The following is a 19326-nucleotide window of genomic DNA, read 5'->3' as shown; positions in this document are numbered from 1 at the left end:
CGCGGCCTGGGGATCAGGGACAGCTCCTCCTGCCCCATACAAACCCCAGGACAGCCCCCTCCCTAGGGCCTGGGGATCAGGGACAGCTCCCCACACCGTGTACAAACCCAGGGACAGCTTCCATGCAGGTTAGGGAGAGCTCCTGCCATGTCATACCAACCTGGGGACCACTCCCCCCAACTCAGCCTGGGAGTCAGGGACACCTCCCCACCTTCCCCCTAGGGACAGGGCTGAGACACAGCCCCTCTTCTCCCCGCATCCCCACAAACAGGGCCAGCTCCCTCTCAGCCCCCCGCAGCCCCAGGGACAGGAGCAAAGAGAGGGAATAGCCCCTGTCTCCCAAACACAGCAACCAATGAGGAAAACCCAGAGGGGGAAACAAGTGCCTAGAGTCAGGTCTGGATACTGCCCTGGAAGAGTGAAGCCTGCTCCCACACAGGAACAGCTCTACCCTTGGGGGAATGGGGAAAGAAACACCCCAACTGTGTGGGTCAGGAAAGCTCTCAACTGATAACTGTGCAGCAGAGAGCTCAGTGAGTAAAGAAACCACAGACACGCTCTCTGAGGAAGGCACCTGGCACTGTCTAACATCCGGCTATTACATGTGGCCAACACCCACCAACACTCTAATTCTGCTCCAAAAAAGAAGTCAAGATTGCGTGGCAGGCTTTGGAGACAAAGATGATTCAAGGTTACAGGTCTGGTTGACAAGGAGGATGGTGGTGTTGCCTACAACATTGGAAAAAGGGAGTAGTAAAAGAGTTTAGTTCTGGTCATACTGAGTTTGAATTAATGGTGAGCCAACCAATATAAGATGCTGGACAGTGTGTGTAAGAAAAGAGACTGAACTTTGAGAGATGGGTCCAGAGTGGATTTGAGAGTCATTAGTGTTGATAGAACTGGTAGTCAAACACATGCGATTGGGGGTGCCACCAAGAATAAAGCATAGAGGAAGAAGAGGTATAGATTCAAACTATTACCAGTACTATTTATACAGTTCTTGCACAGCAAAAGTACTGATCTTTGTGCATATAAATCCCAATGCCTCCTCAGACACACATACACACTCACACACACACACACATACTCATCCAAGGCCATAGGAATTTAAAAATGAGGTATTTACTTACCATTACTTATGATGTCCAAATCTTTCATTCTCATCATGTTGTCCATGTGCATAACCAGGAACCCTGAACATGCCATTAAAAGCAGGGAATTCCCGTTACTCTCCCACCCTCCGATAGGGACTTGCACAGTTTTTGTCTTTCACACAAGGATGCCGTCAGGTATTTGGACAAGTTCCTAAATTCTGAAATGGAGAAGCTAAGGAGATAGGACTTGATTAAAAAGCCCACTGAAGTCAACTGGAGTCTTTCCACTGACTCCAATGAGCTTTGGATTGGGGTCATACTGAGAGGCTGGCTTTCAAGATGATGACATACATTTTTGCAGAGAAATTCCTATAGGAGCATCCAGGGGAATCTTGGAGGTTCCCACAGGATTAGTTGCTGATGGGTGGGGCCCTTAGGGGTATTCTGATAGCACAAAATCCAGGAGTGACTCCTGGTTCTGTAGTGCACCAAATACTAAATCCTATAAGGTCAAGAAATCAGGGTATCTGGCAAAAAGCAATTAACTTGCAGTACTAGAGGGAACGGCGCAAAAGATTGAAAAAGTGCTTCTATGGAATTTGCTAAAGAAATGCACATTTTTCTGTATTTACCTATGAATATGGCTGCAGCCCTTCGTAAAGAAGGCTGTGTGCTGCTGAGGTAGCACTGGCTTTAGAACAAGAACCTCTGGACATTTTCCTGATGTTTCTTCACCTAAGACATCAATAATGCACAAAATGAAAGCTTAATGACAGGGATGGCCCGACACAACTCCTCATAAGCCTACCCACACAGCTTGATAAAAATGGGTATCTTACTCTGTGTAAACCCTCCCTCAACCAAATCAACACGCAGTTCTAACAATGAACCCAGAAATTACTTACAAGATACTGACAGATTTCATCCACATCTTCTTGGTGGTTGTGCCAAGCCTTCCTGTTGCCCACCTGTTTAGGTAGTCTCCATTCCAGGAGTCAATAACATTCATCCAAGACATTCTTACATTTCTACAAGACAGGATGGAGTTCCCACAGTTAAAAGCCTGGGAACTGGCAATATTTTCCAACTGTTAATAACCTGCAATGAAAATGAATCTCCTGGAATTTCTTCTTCACGAGGTGATAGGGAAGCTCTACGTTTTTTCCAGAAGGAAACACATTAGAGTAGATAGATTAGGAGAAGATCCTACATTGAAAGGTGGAGATGGAGAAAGATGTCTGGGGATAGTGATGACTGAGGCTTGGAGCTAAATGACTGTAGGAACTTGCCTCAGCCATGTCAGGGTTGTCCTCTTGCAGGTGCAGAAGTAATGGAATCAAGCTGTCCAAGACATCCTCCTCTTTCATAAGCCCCTGACTCTTCGTCACCTTCTTGACCATTTTTCCAAACAAGGAAATGGCAGCAGAACGCACACTCATTCTCTCCTGAGAGAGAGACACAAACAGAGGAAGTCAGGAAGACAGGGGTCTTGATAGTGAACAGTAGTACTCCTCTTGGTTTGTAATGAAAATTACTGCAATGTTTATGCTGCTCCATGGTCCATATTAGGGCTTTTGACAAAACAATTATTTTTTCGCAAGAAGAGCCTGCTTTCTGTGGAAAATGTGTTTTTTAACTGAAATATGTTGGCCAAAAGATTTCAGTGGAAAATGGGAATTGCAGTGCTCCACAGGAGTTGTAGTCTGTGCCTTGTATTCCCATTCTCCTCTATGGGCCAGCATCCCCAGTTGGACTACATTTCCCATAATGCAGCGGTTCTCAAACTGTGGGTCGGGACCCCAAAGTGGGTCACGACCCCATTTTAATGTGGTTGCTAGGGCTGGCTTAGACTTACTGGGACCCAGGGCCAAAGCCCAAGCCCAAGGGCTTCAGCCCTGGGCAGTGGGGCTAGGGTTGCCTGGGGCTGAAGCCCTTGGGGCGGGCTCAAGCTTCGGTCTCCCCTCCTGGGGTCCTGTAGTAATTTTTGTTGTCAGAAGGGGGTTGCGATGAAATGAAGTTTGAGAACCGCTACCATAATGCATCACACTTTTGGTAAGGGAGAGCTGTGCCACATGGTGTTCGCGATGCATTATATACAGATACAGGGCTTGATCTTTCAAGGTGCTGAGTCCCCTCATCTCCTACTGACTTCATCAATAGCAGTTGAGGGCACTCAGCACTTAACAGGTCAGTATATATGATAAGAGCTGAAATCGCTCTTCTTTCCAGCCTCACTCGGTTGCACAAAGTGTGTAGTGTGACTGAATATGCCATGTACAACATGCGTAGCTGTGGCATATGTGTATCACACCATAAACAGCCCCCATCACATGCCATAGTAGGGGCCTAACCTGTTAGGCATGGCTACAGCATGGGCTGTGCCTCCAAGTCATAGACAGCAGGGTCCACTGAGCTGGGACAGGCACAAGACAACTGTGGTGGGGCAGGAGCAAGAATGAAGGGACTGAAAGCAGGAAGAGTGACATTGTTTCACTTCCATTATTTGATACAACTGATTGCTGGTGTGCAAGGGACATGCTCCTCGGCTCCCCTTCCCTCATCCCTTTCACACACACCGTTGTCTTACATCATCAAAGAGGAGCCTAAGGGGACTGGTGATGCAGCCAACATAACTTGCTACATCCAGGCCTCTGAGAATCTTCCTCACATCAGCAAGAGCCTCCACAACCAGCCTCCCGTCCACTCCACACAAGCTGTTTATCATGGCTGGCACCAGGACCTTTATCTCCTATACAGAAGAAGTTGATGCAGTAACTACCCCACACTGTCTCACCAAGGATTCTGGTTTTCAGTTTAAAAAGAAAACAACCAATGTGAGAATTTTTCTAAATACTGAAAAAGCCCCCAAGAAAATGGCAAGGTTAGCTTAAAATGGACTTTCCACAGAATTCATACCCTGTTCCCTGTAAATTACAGCCTATGTCACATTCTTTCCCTTCCCCTAATTCACTTCTTGGTCTTAGCTATGGTATGAGGCTTTTTTGGGGCTCACCATGTGTGAATATAGGAGGCAAATAAAAAAAAACAACAAAAAAAAACTTTGAAACAAAGCTGTCGTAAACAGATAGTTAAGGGTTAATGCCTCTTTTACCTGTAAAGGGTTAAGAAGTTCACCTAGCCTAGCTGACACCTGACCAGAGGAACCAATGAGAGGACAAGATGGTTCAAAGGGAAGGAAAAAAGTTCCCTTTGTCTGTTGAGTTTCACTTTGGACCAGAGTGGGAAAGCTCCAGAATTCAGCCTCTTATTAAGTAGTGAGTATTAGTGAAGGAAATAAATAGGTTTATGTTTATTTCTTTGTAACCTGTCTTGTGCAATTAGAGGAATAGTCAAATTGGGTATTTTGGGTATTTTTTGTGTGTGTACCTAAGGGTTTGCCCAGGGGAACATCCTCTGTGTTTGGAATCTGTTGTCTGTGAGAGAGCTGGTATGCTAATCTCTCCCAGAGGGTTTTCTTTTACCTTTCTTTTTTTTTAATTAAAAGACTTTTTCTTAATACCTGATTGATTTTCCTTGTTTTTAGATCCAAGGGGGTTGGATCTGGATCCACCAGGAGTTGGTGGGAGAAAGGAGGAGGGATGGTTAATTTCTCCTTGTTCTAAGATCCAAGGGGGTTGGATCTGTATTCACCAGGGAATTGGTGAAGAGTCTCCCAAGGCTACCCAGGGAAGGGAATTAGCACTTTGGGAGTGGTGGCAGCGGACCAGATCTAAGCTGGTAGTTAAGCTTAGAAGTTTCATGCAGGCCCCCACATTTGTACCCTAAAGTTCAGAGTGGGGAAGCAGCCTTGACAAAAGCGGTCATGAGGTTTTCTTTTCCCTTTTGCGTTTATTTCATTGCTAATGACATGACTGATTTCTGCTCACATTTATGCCATGACAATTCAAATAAACGGATTTTTCTAGGACATGACCAGGCACTAAAGTAGCCAAAAATAGACAATGTAAAGGCGTAAAAGATGACACTGTATAATCCTAGCCCTTTTTAATATAATCCACTGGTTTTCAACCTTTTTTTCATTTGTGGAGCCCTAAAACATTTTGAATGGAGGTACAGACCCCTTTGGAAATCTTAGACATAGTCTGTGGACCGCCAGGGGTTTGTGGACCACAGGTTGAAAACCAGTGCTATAATCCATACACAGCCCTCAGATTGCATTTTATCCAATAATGCAGAAATTTATTTCCTACCCTGTCTCTAGTGTGCAGTGTTAGATACCCAATGAGCAGGGCCCTACCAAATTCACGGCCATGAAAAACGCATCACAGACCATGAAATCTGATCTCCCCTGTGAAATCCGGTCTTTTGTGTACTTTTACCCTTTACTATACAGATTTCACGGGGGAGACCAGTGTTTCTCAAATTGGGGGTCCTGACCCAAGAGGGAGTTGCAGGGGGAGTCGCAAAGTTATTTTAGGGGGTCACTGTATTGCCAGCCTTACTTCTGCACTGCACTCAGAGCTAGGTGGCTGGAGAGTGCGGCTGCTGACTGAGGGCCCAGCTCTGCAGGCAGCAGCGCAGAAGTAAGGGTGGCAATACCATACCATGCCATCCTTACTTCTGCGCTGCTGCTGATGGCAGCTCTGCCTTTAGAGCTGGGCTCCTGGCCAGCAGCTACTTCTCTCCAGCTGCCCAGCTCTGAAGGCAGCCCCACTGCCAGCAACAGTGCAGAAGTAAGGGTAGCAGTACCGCAACCCCTCTACAATAACTTCGCAGACTCCTTTTTGGGTCTGGACCTCTGCAATTACAACACCATGAAATTTCAGATTTGAATAGGTGAAATAATGACATTTATGATTTTTAAAATCCCATGACTGTGAAATGGACCAAAATGGACGTGAATTTGGTAGTGCTCTATCAATGAGGATATGCCTCTTCCTTGAAAGTTTCACTGATATCTGTAGTAGCATTTTCAAGTACATCCAGTTAAGAGGGTTTTTTATATGCTTTGCAAGGCTGAGATCTGGAGCAATATTAAATGCTGCTCACTGATCTCAGATCCAGATAAATGGTTCTGGGTCTGCTTTGAAAGGCTGGGATCTGGAGCAATTTTAGATGCTGTTCACCTAGCCTTGATCCAGGCCAGCAGTTCTCTGCACAAACAGGAATGGAGTCTGTTTCACTTCCATCAGCAGAGAGAGTCACTCTAGATTTCTACTAGTGTTACTGATACTTCTGGAGTAATTACATGGATATTGATTGTGTAATGAAATGGATTCCATCTCACTTGCCCTGGCCAGTCTGCCATGGTAATCAGTCCTTTGACGCACAGTGCTCTGATAACTGGATCTGGGTCAGTCAGTCCTTTCAGCAGACGGAGCACGGAATATTTTTCTGGGAGCCGCTTTGCCTGTGGCATATGGAGAAGCTAAAAAGACAAAGAGCAGGCCAATAACAGGCTGCAAAACAGACAGCTGTCTGTCTGTTCTCTGGATGAACATTACCATGAAATTGCTGTAAATGCTCCAGCATGTATGAAGTCTATTTGCCATGCCTAGAGGGGGAATGAAGCCTGCTCCTTGTGCTCAAGGCAGGTAAGAATCTCATTCCAGATGTTCACAGACTCTCTCTTTGTGGGCATGAAGTCTATTCCACGCACCAACAAGTGCAAAAACCATCCCTTGTGTCTGCAGTGGGCATGATGCCCATTCCTTGGGCTGACTATAAGATTTTTGAGATTATGCAGGTGAATCATATGCTACCCAAGCCATGATCTCAGACCACTGGCCAGTGTGTGGGAGTCAGCGTGCTGGCCACACCCCCTTTGTGCAACTACTGACTGCAATGGGAACTCCGGTGCTCAGCACTTATGGACACTGGGCTACTTATTCAGGTGCCTAAAGACGGAGTGGGTACTCAAAGCCAGGTACCCACATTTGAGAATTTTGGCCTGTCTATAAAAGATATTTACATACTATAAACCTACATTTAGGAAAAGAGAAGGAGCACAAACCAAAGCACAGGACTAAAAGGTTTCTATTCTGGTCTCTGCCACAGACTTCTTATGTGACTTGGGGAGTTAAGGCCTTGTTGCCGCAGTTTCCCCATCTGTAAAATGGGGGTGATAACACTCATCTACCTCAATGTGCTGTGGTGGGGAGAAATGTTCAAAGTGTCTTGAGAGCCTCAGAAGGTAGATGCTGTAGAAGGGCAAAGTATTATCGCTATTTCTGACACATGCACATAGTCTCTTGAACACTCTCAAGGGTTATTCAGGCTTTCCCCAAAAGCTCAGTGAATCAGATATAGGAGACACTTGGAGTCCGAGGTCAGCTGACCAGTCCAGAAAGGGAAGATGCAGCTCATGCTCTTTTGTACCACAATAGATGTGAGCCAATAACTTTTACCTCAACGAAAAAGGCCATCACTGTGAGCTTGTGCTGTTTATCACCTCGTTCGAGGAACGGGACCAGAAGGTACAAGATCCGCAAGAATAGTGGACCATGGCTCTGTGGGAGCAAACAGATGCCCTTATTACAGAGGAGGTGAGTCGGCGGGGGGAGCAGTTGGCAGAAGGGACGGATGGGAAGATCTGTCAAGAGCAAAGCTCTCGCCTCTCACCTTGCAAGCAGGCCTACCCCGCGATGGTGCTCCTCAGAGCTAGTGAGCAGTGCCCAGCCTCCCTCCTTCTCAACAGAGGTGAACTCGTAGTGGCATCCCATTTTTAGGAGAAGGGTCTTCACTGTCTTCACAACACAGCTGCAATCAGAGCAAAACCCGCATTAAAGCGACACCAGCCTTGCTCAGAGCAATCCTCTATCCCATCCCCCCAGATACCTGCATTGTGTCAAGATGGGACTCGCAGTGCACTGCAATGTCAGAGATGGCAACCCCAACCCTGCACTGCATGTCCAATGCACAGTCACTGCCCTGAGGCCTAAAACAGGCAGCACGGCAACCGAGACCAAGCCCGCACTGCTCCCATGCGGCACCTGCAGTGCTATAACTGAGCCGTTGAGCCCAATGCCATGCTGCGGGTAAGCGTACTGCAAATAGAAGAGACTGCACTATAACATATCAGTGACACTCCACCCTCCACAGCACACATGCATGGAGCTGTAACATCACTGTTTGTAAGAGAGAGGAGCATTGGGGTGCTGAGGGGTGACTTCACTGGTGGGAGCATCTGGAAAGCATGGAGCTACGATAGAGTCTTATAGATTATTATTTATTTGTATTACAGTAGCACCTAGGAACCCTAGTCCTGGACTAGGACCCCATTGTGCCAGGTGCTGTACAAAGCAAGAAATGAAAGACGGTCTCCGCTCCAAACAGGTTACATCTCAGCATGAGACGAGGACAGAGAGACAGAGCTGGGGGAGCACAAGGAAACAATGAGCCAGTATCAGTCAGCATGGCAGGCAGTGGTCTCAGCACCCCAGCAACCTGACTGTTGTCGAGTTTTTTGTAGGCATCATGGCAAAGGAGCATTTGAAGAAGGGATTGGAAATAGCTTGGCAGATGTTTATGGGGAGCACCACCCATGTGGCAGGGTCAGTGAAGGTGCTTGTTTGACGGAGGCTGGCACTGGGGGGCTGATTGGAGGAAAGAGTCGACCTCTTGATAGTGAATGAAAGATGATATGGATAAGGGATGGTGTCCCTAGCCTCTGTTTGCCAGAAGCTGGGAATAGGTGACAGGGGATGGATCACTTGATGATTACCTGTTCTGTTCATTCCCTCTGGGGCACCTGGCATTGGCCACTGTCAGAAAACAGGATACTGGTCTAGATGGACCTTTGGTCTGACCCAGTACGGCCGTTCTTATGATAGGGAGGGTGGGGGCAAGCCATAAAAGACCTGGAACATGATGACAAGTAACCTATACAGGCAGCTGAACCCAGGGAGGAGTCTGATATACACAGTTAGCATCTCGTCCTTTCAGTAGTTACCATGCAGGGATGAGCTCCTTCCTGGACACCCCGCTGTCGGGCAGGCTGAGCCCAATGGTATAGTGCACCTGAACAAGCAGAGCCATCAGGAGGTGGGGATAGAAGCGTGTCACCGTCCGTGTGCACATGGATACGGATAACACCTCGCACAGAGCGCTGGCTGCCTGGAGGAGGGAAACAAATGCAGCTAAAATCCTCTGCCTCTCCCCAGCCCTTCCATTTCATAGCCAGTCCTCGGCTGCATGGACCCCAGCACGGCTGCTTAGCCCAGGGCTTTGCCAGTAAGAAGAGGTCGGATTGTTTTGTCATGGTACCCCCACCCCTTCGCGTAATGCTCTGCATTGCCATGCAGGAGACCAGGGTTTCAATGCCAAAGAAGAGGCAGCATGGCCTAATGGACAGAGCACTGGACTGGGATTCAGGAAACCTGGATTCTGTTCCCAGATTTGCCACCGGGTGACCTTAGGCAAGTCACTGCCCCACGCTTTGCCTCAGTTTCCCCATCTGTAAAATGGGGACAATGATACGGACTTCCTTTGGAAAATGCTTGAGTCCCACTGACCAGGACCAGCTGTATCTGAGGCTGCTATCGAAGTGGTGTGCTCAGGCCTCGGGGAGACGAAGCACTATGGAGATGGGAGGCAGTGCACCCACCCTCTGACAATGGAGGCAGGAGCTAGCCTGCTTGGACCCTGAGAAGGAGAAAAGAGGAGAGGGAGGAGGTGGAGTGCTGCAGACAGTGGGAGGAGACTGACTGCTCAGTCCCTGTTGGGGGAACAGAGGAAATGGCACCAGTGAGGTCCCCTCCAGGTCATTAAGTAGCAGCTTTGATGGGCTCCGCAGGGAGCTTTGTCCAGCCGTGTATGACAAGATGGCTGGTGTCTGGGACACAGCATTTCCTGCGGAAGGCAAAGAAATGGAAAATGGGAGCATTTTCAGGGCTCTGCCAGAGATACAGGGCAGCGCTCCCCATCCCTTCCCCAGGGAGAATTCACAGCAATATCTCTCTCAGACGTGGACCTCTCTCCTCTTTGAAGAGAGGGGAGAGTCATGTGTGAATTGTTTCTTACAGCTAGAGGTATGATGAAGGCTCTATCCTCAGAGGTACTTGGCCTCTCCTGAAGCTCCTTCAGCAGCACATCCAGAAGTCTGTGGGAGTGACAGATTGCCTCTGTGTTGGCCAGTGTTCTCCACATCCCAGCTGCATCTCTACGAGTTGAGAGAGACAGTCGCACGCTGGATCGGATACATATAGCTCTGCCACACCACAGTCTGACTGGACAAATGACACCTAAACTAGGGTCAGGGGCTCCATCAGAGAGATGGTGACTACAACGAGGCCTCATCCCAGATACCAAGGAAACAAAACTATGTACCTAAAGCAGTAAGTGACCCGTGGTACACGTTCCATCACCTTGAGATAACATGGTGGGCTGAGACCACTGTCAGACCTGCAATCTGCTATACGATAACCAGCCATATTTTTTACCTACAAGATACAGTCAGGTCACACACATGTGAGGTTGTCACAGATAATTGCTGGTTCTACACATATACCTGGCCACATTACAGACCTAGCATCTACAGTGGGTTGGGGATGTACAACCCTTGCCATGAACAGACCATTACTGCCTGCAATGTGAGGGGGCTCCTAGCCCACTGGGTCCTGCTACCACCGGTATGAGATCTCCCACTCTTGGGAAGGATCGTCACAGAGGTGGAGACAAAGCAACTCTGGCAATATTTGCAGTCTTTAGCTTCCCTTCATCCTGTGTGTAGAACTGGGTATGGGACTGAAGCTGCACGAGTGGCACTGGTTGATTGTCTCCTGGCTACAGATGAAGACAGCACGTCAGCTGCCTTCGATATGGCTGATCATGAAGTGTGCTTAGGAGTAGATGGAACCCATTTGAAGTGGCTTTGCTCCTATATACACGGGATGGCTGAGAGGGTGAATATGGGGAATAGTTTGTCCACCCCCAGACTGATCTTCTGTGGAATCCTGTAGAGTTCTGCTCTCATTTCTAGTTTCAGGTGTACACAAGACTACTAGGTGGGTGACAAAGGAAACATGGGCAATGGTGCCTGCTCTTTGTGAAGGATACCCAGCTGTATATCATCATTACAGCTGATTCGCTGGTGAATGGGACTGGATGGCCCCGCATCTACAGGAGACTGGAGCTTGGATGAGGCTGAGCTGGCTGAGATTCAGCCCAGGCAGGGCAGAGAGATTGTGAGAAGGTTGTGGGACACAACCAGAAAAACCTGTCTAGAATCACATCACCTCCACTAACCTCAATGGAGGACAGCCATTATTTCTGAGTCAGCGTACAGCTCTGGGGTCATGCTAGACTCAAGGCTACTACTGAAGCCCAGGGCACAGCCATGCCAAAGGGCACTTTCTCATCGTGCTTGGTAAGCCAAGCGTGACCTTTGGTTTTGGACATGGGAATTTTGCTGATCTTATCTGTCACCTTGAGATTAGACTCCTGTAATCCACTCGCCCCTTTAGGCTACACCTTGATACCATTCAGGAGCGAAAGCTTGTCCAGAATGCAGCAGTTCATTTCCTGAATGGAGGGAAGCACATCACCTTGGTGTTCTAGGAGCTGCACATGGGCTTCCAAGTGGAATTCCAGGTGTTGGTACGGTGACACTGCACCCATATTCTTCACAGTGATATTATGATATGATTATGACATTGTTATGATGTATTTTATGCAAGGTAGGTCATGTGAGATATCATTGAAAAGGCTATGATTTGCTGAATATGATTATCCTATTTGTACGCAGGTATCATTTTTGTATCTGAAGTTAGGCATATTGACTATGTATCTGTATTTCAAATGTGTTTAACCTGGGGAACGCCCACTAGGCAAAAGGCTCTCAGTCTAGATGGCTGGCTGGGAAGGGCCCATTAAAGTTAATGAGCCATTAGAGAGAACAATAGGCCTTCAGAGAAGCTTATCTCCCACCTGGGGAGGCTTCCTGAGGACTCTACAGACAGCCTCCGAGTAATAGCTGCTATGACACTACAGGTACATGTGACCTGGTCACCTAGTGCTGGACTCCATCTTGGGATGTCAGTATTTTTCCACTGACTGGCATGGGAACCAAGCTTTGAAACAAAGGATTCCTGCCATATGCAAAAGCTATATAAGCAGGGGAGTGACATCATCAGGGTTCTTCACTAACTCCCTCACCCAAGGAGACTCCTGGAAACATCTGAGGAACAAAGACTGAACTGGGAGAAGTGCTGGACCCAGACTAAAGGGATTTTTAGCCTGTGAATGGAGCACTTGGGGATTTCAAGCTGTAAGCAAGTGCAGCTTGCCCCTTAAGAATCTACAGCCTGCTTGTATCATCACTTAGGATGAGAATTTGCTATCCATATCAATCTATGTAGTACATTAAGCTTAGGTTGTGTTTTTTGTTTATTTGCTAGGTAATCCGCTTTGATCTGTTTGCTATCACTTAAAATCTATCTTCTGTAGTTAATAAACTTGGTTTTGCTTTATCTAAAACCAGTGTGTGGAAGTCATAACTCAGGGCAGAAAGCTGTGGTATATTCCTCTCCACATTGAGGGAGGGGGCGAATTTCATGAGCTTACATTGTACAGTTCCCCCGTGCAGTGCAAGATGATATAATTTTGGGTTTACACTCCATAAGGGCCGCGTGCCTTATGAACTGGGAGATGCCCTAGCTGGAGCCTTCCCGTGCAGTAGCTGGTCAGAGCATCTGCATGTAACTGCAGCTGGGTGTGTCCCTACCTGTATGTGTGCTGGTGAAAGTGCAGGCTGAAGCCTGAAGAGAGCTTGTCAGCTTGTCACAGCAGTACAGTGTAAAAGGGAGCCCAGGCTGGTGGGTCAAGGGGGCTCAGTGGTATCCCACTTCCAGATGGCACCCCCAGGGGAATCCATCACAGGTACCAACAAAGAAAGCGCTGTATGTCTGGGTTACCTGGGAGTCCATCTCTCCCCATAACATATTGCCATAGCTGCAGCTTCTGAAAGCCCTCAAGCTGCAATGCCTTTGATACAGAACAGTGGGAGCTGTGGAATGTATTTTCCTTGTTGGTCTGCTACAGCCTGGACTGGTCACCCTTCGGAACACACCACAAAGCCCATCTTTTACTCTGGCTGTTTGGGGAGGAGACAGGATAAGGGTTGAAGAGGGTTATTCAATGGCCTGGGGAAATCATGTTTTGGGACTGTATCTGACGGTGGTTGTGGGGGGCAGGAGCAATGGACTTCAGCCATCTACTGTGACTCCCCCCCCCACCACCAACTACTGTGAATTTTAAGTTGGGGTTGAGGCATCCAGAGTCTAGGGAGAGCATGTCCAGCAATGGTACCAGTGCACGCAAGAACCCATGTACACATGCAGATTTTTGTTTTTCAAACACAGGCAGCTGTACATGTGGTCATGCACCAATTCTGCAGACTGAGAATTTAGGCCCCAGGTGCTCTCCTCAGTGGGATTTCCCCCCTTCCACTCATTCCAAGCAAGCGAGTGGCACACATCGAATGTCACAGTTAGTAAATATCACATAGGGCGTCTGGGCAAATCTGTGATTCCTGCCATTATGAGATGGATGAAGAAGAAGCTTCCTGGGATGGAAGCCGGAGAGGGTCTCATTTCTCAGTGGTTAGTGGTGTAATCGACCCTTGGCAAGAAAGACATTTTCTGCACAACAAGGAAGCTACTGCCCGTCTGAGACATCTCAGGAGGAGAGGAAAGAATAAGGAACCCAAAGAGTGAGCTCTCAGTATCCTGGTCATTAGGAAGTTTCATACCTGTCCAGCGGGAGTGGACACTTTAGAAGGGCTGTGGACACTTCTTCCATGAAAGCACGAGCCAGGAGGCATAAGGCCATCATCACTACCTGTCTGGCATGGGAATGATGGATGGCTCTGAGCTGGGAGTGGCTCCTGTCCACAATCTTTGGCACCTAGAAGAAAACAATACAGCTTAGAGAATGTGCGCGCACGTGTGTAGGGGGTTCCTTTTGGGGTAAGAATCGGAGCAGAATAGGGCAGACACTATTAATGAGAGCAATTCCACCTTCCTGGAGAGCTCATCAAGCATCATTATAGAAGACCTCTTACATTGCCTGGTCCTCCTCCTGGCCAACGCAAGGAGTGTTCCTAGTGATCAATTCTTTAGTGTTTTGTAGAAGAGATTGATAGCTACAAACAAAGTTGAAGAGCAAATCAGTAGGACTTCTTTAACCAGAACAAGAGGGAACTGCAGCAGCTTGAAGAGAACTTCCAGATGCAGTCTCCAAGTCCCGAGACAATGGAACGAAGGCTCATTTCCCAGCTTTAGACAGTCCACTTGCAACACTTTAAAATATCAGCATCACAATGAAGAAAGAGTCCCGCTGATGGTACCCCAGGACAGGAGATTCTAAATGCTCCCCAACTCCCAAGAGCCAACTACCTCCATCTGTATCTTCTGCTTGTACTTCTCCAGGATTACATTCAGAATAGTCTTTGATGCTTCAATGGTGCTCTCATTGGCCTCCTTCAAGCTTTCTACAGCTGTCAGTAGAAGGTCTGCCATCTGGTCTGGACTGAGAAATTGTCCAAATCTCTGGACGAACACAACCAAAGCACCTGATGTAGGTGACCCAGCTGGACACCCACTCTGCCGCTGGCACAATTGATAAGCAAAATCCAGACAAAGCCAAGTTTGGCTTTTTTCAAACTTATTTAAGAATGAACTGCCTCCAACAATTTCAAGATCATTCAACCATACCAATGCTTCACGAGAGTTCAACTGCTCTGGTGTCTGATGCATTCAGCCTTTGACTTTCTCCTGAGCCGCGTGTATGGGATACTGTAACCAAATACCCTGGGGAGTATTCTTTAGTCACTGCTTCAAACCAAATACCCCTGTAGATATTGTATAGTCACTGCCTCAAACTATTCAGTTAGTGAGGCCAACCAAGCTTCATTGGTATTTTCTTTTGTGCTCACTGAGCCTTAGATAAAGGACAGGTAGTTCTCCTCTAAAATATAGATGAAAGAAAAGTATTATGGCTGACAGGCTCTGAGCAACAGCTGGTCAGGAATTTTCTGTTCAATTTCTCCAGAAAATTAAATTTTTCCACAAGAAAAAAAAATTGAAATGTTTCAGTTTGACATTAATCTGTATCCACCTGTGCTGCCGCACTACCTCATGGGAGTTCAGGTACCGTCATTTTCCTCTATGGGCTTGGTTACATCTCCCATGATGCACCCCGGATTCCCCTCTGGCTGAACTGCCACTGTGCATTATGGGAGATGTAATCCACCTGGGAATCCTGGCCCATGAAGGAGAATGGGGGCAAGAGGCACCCGAACTACAACTCCCATGAAACACCGTGGCAGTTTGACGCAATTCAGTGTCAAACTGAGCCAAAATGAAGTATTTTGACATTTCCAAATTGAAATAATTTGGAACTTTCCATTCTGTGAAAAAACATTGATATTTTAATGTTTCCATCCCAATTTGGGATGAAAAATGTTGAAATATCAGAATTTTCCATAGGACAGAAATTCCTATTTTCAGCCTGCTCTGCTCTGCACTGTATACTGACAGGTACAACACTGGGAACACACCTGCAGCCAGAAATACTTTTCATTACACCCTGCGTTGAGGATTCACCTTAACAATTTCAGAGATGTTCTCACAAGTCCTGGTGGGCTCGTAGATACCCAAGATCTCTTTGGGCATTTGATGTAGCACTGCTGTCACAGACCCCATCTTCCTCTCAGGTTCTAGGAGAAGACAATACATTTGGGAAAGGTGGAGAGAGTCCAGAGGAGAGCAACAAAAAAGAAGTCAGGTTTTCTAAACCTTTTATATAAGGAAAGGTTAAAAAAACTGGGCATGTTTGAAAAAAGAAGACTGAGGGGGTGGGACCTGATAACAAGTATGTTAAGGGCTGTTATAAAGAGGGTGGTGAAGAATTGTTCTCCATGCCCACTGCAGGTATGACAAGTAATGGTCTTAATCTGCTGCAAGGGAGATTTAGGATAATACTAAGAAAAACTTTCTAACTCTAAGCATAGCTAAGCTCTGGAATAAGCTTCCAAGGGAGGATGTGGAATCCCCGTCCTTGGAGGTTTTTAAGAACAAGTTGGACAAACACCTGTCAGGGATGGTCTAGGTATACTTAGTCTTGCTTCAGTGCAGAGAGCTGGACTTCATGATTCTCAAGGTCCCTCCAGCCCTTCATTTCATATGATTCTATATTTGAAAGGCTTCCCATTTTGCCCTTAAATGACTGGCTTCCTCCCACTCTCATTCATGTTCCTGAACCATAGCTGCACTACAGGCTTGAAGTCACAGTGCTTGAAGGAGCAGCAGGTCTATTGCATAACAAACACCCTGCCATGGGAAATATGGATGTATGGGGAGGCAGACACTACATCACTAGCTTCCTAACAGCCTTATCCTGTTCCCTGCTAGAGAATATTCTTCACTGTCTCTTTCCTTCAAAACACTACACACTCACAGTGACTTACAAATAGCTTCGTTCCTGGGGCATACTCTGCCCTTACCCCCTCTGCAGAATATACCCCTTTTAAATGTAACCTTCATTAACAGTGGCTCTGCTCTCCAGCCATCCCTCCATGAGTATTATAGTGCCACCCATCATCTCAGCACCTGAGCACTTCCACAGAAAATCAACAGCAGCAGCAGCAAAGTCCCTAGAGCAGTGGTTCCCAAACTTGTTCCGCCGTTTGTGCAGGGAAAGCCCCTGGCGGGTCGGGCCAGTTTGTTTACCTGCCGCTTCTGCAGGTTCGGCCAATCGCAGCTCCCAGTGGCCGCGGTTTGCTGCTCCAGGTCAATGGGAGCTGCTGGAAGCAGCGGCCAGTACGTCCCTCAGCCCGCGCCGCTTCCCGCAGCCCCCATTGGCCTGGAGCAGCGAACCACGGTCACTGGGAGCCACGATCGGCCGAACCCGCGGACGCGGCAGGTAAACAAACCAGCCTGGCCCACCAGGGGCTTTCCCTGCACAAGCAGCGTCCCAAGTTTGGGAACCACTGCCCTAGAGGGCTCTCACCTAAAGACCTATTGGGGTTTCTGAACTAATCCATTTATAGCATAGAGAAGGGAAGATGGCCATCTGCTTACAAGCTGTGTTCTAGACTAGTTCTCCAAGAAGACGCCTGTTCCTACAGGGTTAGGGTCCAGCTGTTCACAGGCAGGAGCTTTGGGTCCTCTGAGTTCGGAAAGCCCCCTCTTACCCTTTTGGCACCACATGAGGGAGTAGAGGAAATACAAGCATTCCATAGCCTGGCGGCCAATCTCCTTCTCTGGGTCACCAACATGCAGGGCCAGCCGTCCAATCAGGAGCCTCAGCCTGGGGAATTCGTGTGACATCTGAGTGAAAATCAAAGGGGGAAGGAAACAGTGTGCTGGTTTGGTGGACAAGGAGAACCTGTCATCAGTGGCCATAAATGTCCCACATGATGGGAAGAGAGCATGGCCTAGGGCCATTCTTCCTGGCGTCAGGCTACCAGGGGTCAGAGATCACTCACACAGAACTTAGGACTCTCGGCTGCTGCTTGTAACAGGCAGACACTGGTGCTCACAGCCCTCGCTCGCTCATGAGCTTTCTCTGCTGTCATCCAGGGGGCCAAGTGCTGCAGGAATAAGCAAGGGAGGCCTGTGTTAGAAACTGCAGAACAGGGGCATGTGTTGCAGTGAACCCCTAAAGTTGCTCTCTCTCTCTCTGACCTGATCACCACGGTATTAACCAGACAGGCTGTCTGAGTCCTGCTCCCCTTCAGGATTTGTGTCATGGACAATTCCCCTGACACATACCCTATAAAGAGGTAAATCTGGCTTTAGCCCCATACGGTTCACCTCTGTGTTCATCAGGATTGCAGTGTCCTGTAATCAGCCCACTGCGTTGAGGGACTGCTGCAGTATTCCATCCCTCCAAAGGGCTGGTCCCATTCTCCTTCTGAGCCCTCGGTCATGTCCAGAGAAGACTCAGGCAGATCTCACCTCCCCGTTCCCTGGACCTCAGGGACTTTCTAGGTAGGAAGCAAGAGGGTTGAATACCACTGAATACCACTCCCCCATCCGTGGATCACTCAATCCCTCTGGAGAGGAAGGGAGAAGTGGGTCCCTCTGCACCAGAGAGCCATTCCTACTTTTCCACGTCTGATTGCCTCTGTAGGAAGGAGAGTGAGAGTCTTTGCTATTGCGCTTCTGGTTTCAAACTCCCCAAGCTAGACAGGAGACCCCAGAGTTAATGCTCCACAAGCTGATGCTAGAGACCCACCTTCCACTCCCACTCCTCTGGGAAAGGGACGGGGAAAGGGAGAGCTTTGCCATAGCTGTCAGTGACTGGAAGGAAGGACAAAGGGAGTCCTTGGCTGTGAAGAACAGGATGAGCCTCCTGAAAAGTGATATCAAATTTCCTTTCCCTTGTTTTCAATGAAAATGATTTTTCTTTCCACTGCCCTGAAACAGCCAACACTACACATGATCTACGCTCTAGGGAGCAAGACATAGGGTCAAGACATAGACAAGAACAGAAACACAAACCCTCCCGTCTCTCCCTCGCACCCTCCCCTCCTCACACTGCCACAAGATGGCAATGCCCCCACCCTCTGCCCGTACCAGCTCAATGCTGCTTACATCCAAGAAGTTCTGCAGCTCAGCTGGGTTTGGCTTCTCTGACAGGAGAGCTCCCAGCATCACTTCCAGGGCATCCACAGTCTGGTTGTACAAATCCTGAAAAGACGAAGAAGAGCCGCAGCACTTGACATCAGACAAAGCCCGTGATGTCTAGGAGCCTGTCTGTGGGGGTCTTGCGACACCACACACACTTTGCAAGCTCTGCTTCAGACCCCTCCATTGGCTGTTACTGCCAGGAGGCCTGATATGAAACCAGCTAAGACGGCTCCTCCTGCAGCATGGCATAGGACACTGTTCATGACCCAAAGCCCAGCAAGGACTCAGTTTCGTGGTGTGTAATCGTCTCAGCAGGGTGGAGAGAGCTCCTCCTTGCTCTGTTATCCCCAGTCTTTTTTCCACCTCATACAACGCACATGCCTCTTACTCACCAGACACCGAGGGGGAAGCTTTTCCAATCAGCTCTAGAAAAACCAAATTTCCCTGGAGACAGTACTTTGATGTGGTGTGAAGGCTTGTGCGCGCCAAAGACCCTGTGAGTTATGCTGGTTAGAGCTGTAACTCCTGGGAGGGACACCCAAGCTGGACATGTCAAAGGGTGGGGACCAGATGAAAAGCAGTCCATGGGTCCTCCAGGTTGGGAGTCAAGTGATAGGCCAACCATCTATCCTCCTAGA

The 19326-nt window shown here is 48.1% G+C and overlaps 2 protein-coding genes across 2 annotated transcripts in view; both read right to left on the bottom strand.

Annotated features, from left to right (window-relative positions):
• LOC112120548 (tetratricopeptide repeat protein 4) overlaps window positions 1–2122 on the bottom strand; it is a 12590-nt gene extending 10468 nt beyond the window's left edge. The window contains exons 1-3 of the mRNA XM_029911594.1: window positions 2000–2122; window positions 1727–1829; window positions 1131–1193 (exon numbers count right to left, since the gene is read on the bottom strand). Of these exons, the coding sequence (XP_029767454.1) occupies window positions 1131–1133 (3 nt within the window). The 5' untranslated portion in view covers window positions 1134–1193; window positions 1727–1829; window positions 2000–2122. The remainder of the gene's footprint in view (window positions 1–1130; window positions 1194–1726; window positions 1830–1999) is intronic.
• LOC113406534 (maestro heat-like repeat-containing protein family member 7) lies at window positions 1788–19326 on the bottom strand. The gene is given in 16 exon segments (XM_026651805.1): window positions 1788–1829; window positions 2384–2539; window positions 3682–3843; window positions 6343–6483; window positions 7463–7542; window positions 7545–7564; window positions 7677–7814; window positions 9007–9170; window positions 10077–10215; window positions 13804–13958; window positions 15659–15771; window positions 17248–17383; window positions 17542–17646; window positions 18294–18508; window positions 18653–18748; window positions 19081–19326. Coding segments are annotated over 13 exon segments (1536 nt in total). The 5' UTR covers window positions 17632–17646; window positions 18294–18508; window positions 18653–18748; window positions 19081–19326.

Source organism: Terrapene carolina, unplaced genomic scaffold, assembly GCF_002925995.2.
Source record: "Terrapene carolina triunguis isolate 2854851 unplaced genomic scaffold, T_m_triunguis-2.0 Scaffold103, whole genome shotgun sequence".
Taxonomy (NCBI): Eukaryota; Metazoa; Chordata; order Testudines; family Emydidae; genus Terrapene; species Terrapene triunguis.
Note: the sequence above shows the minus strand (reverse complement) of the source record. Positions and strands in the feature narration are given on the sequence as shown.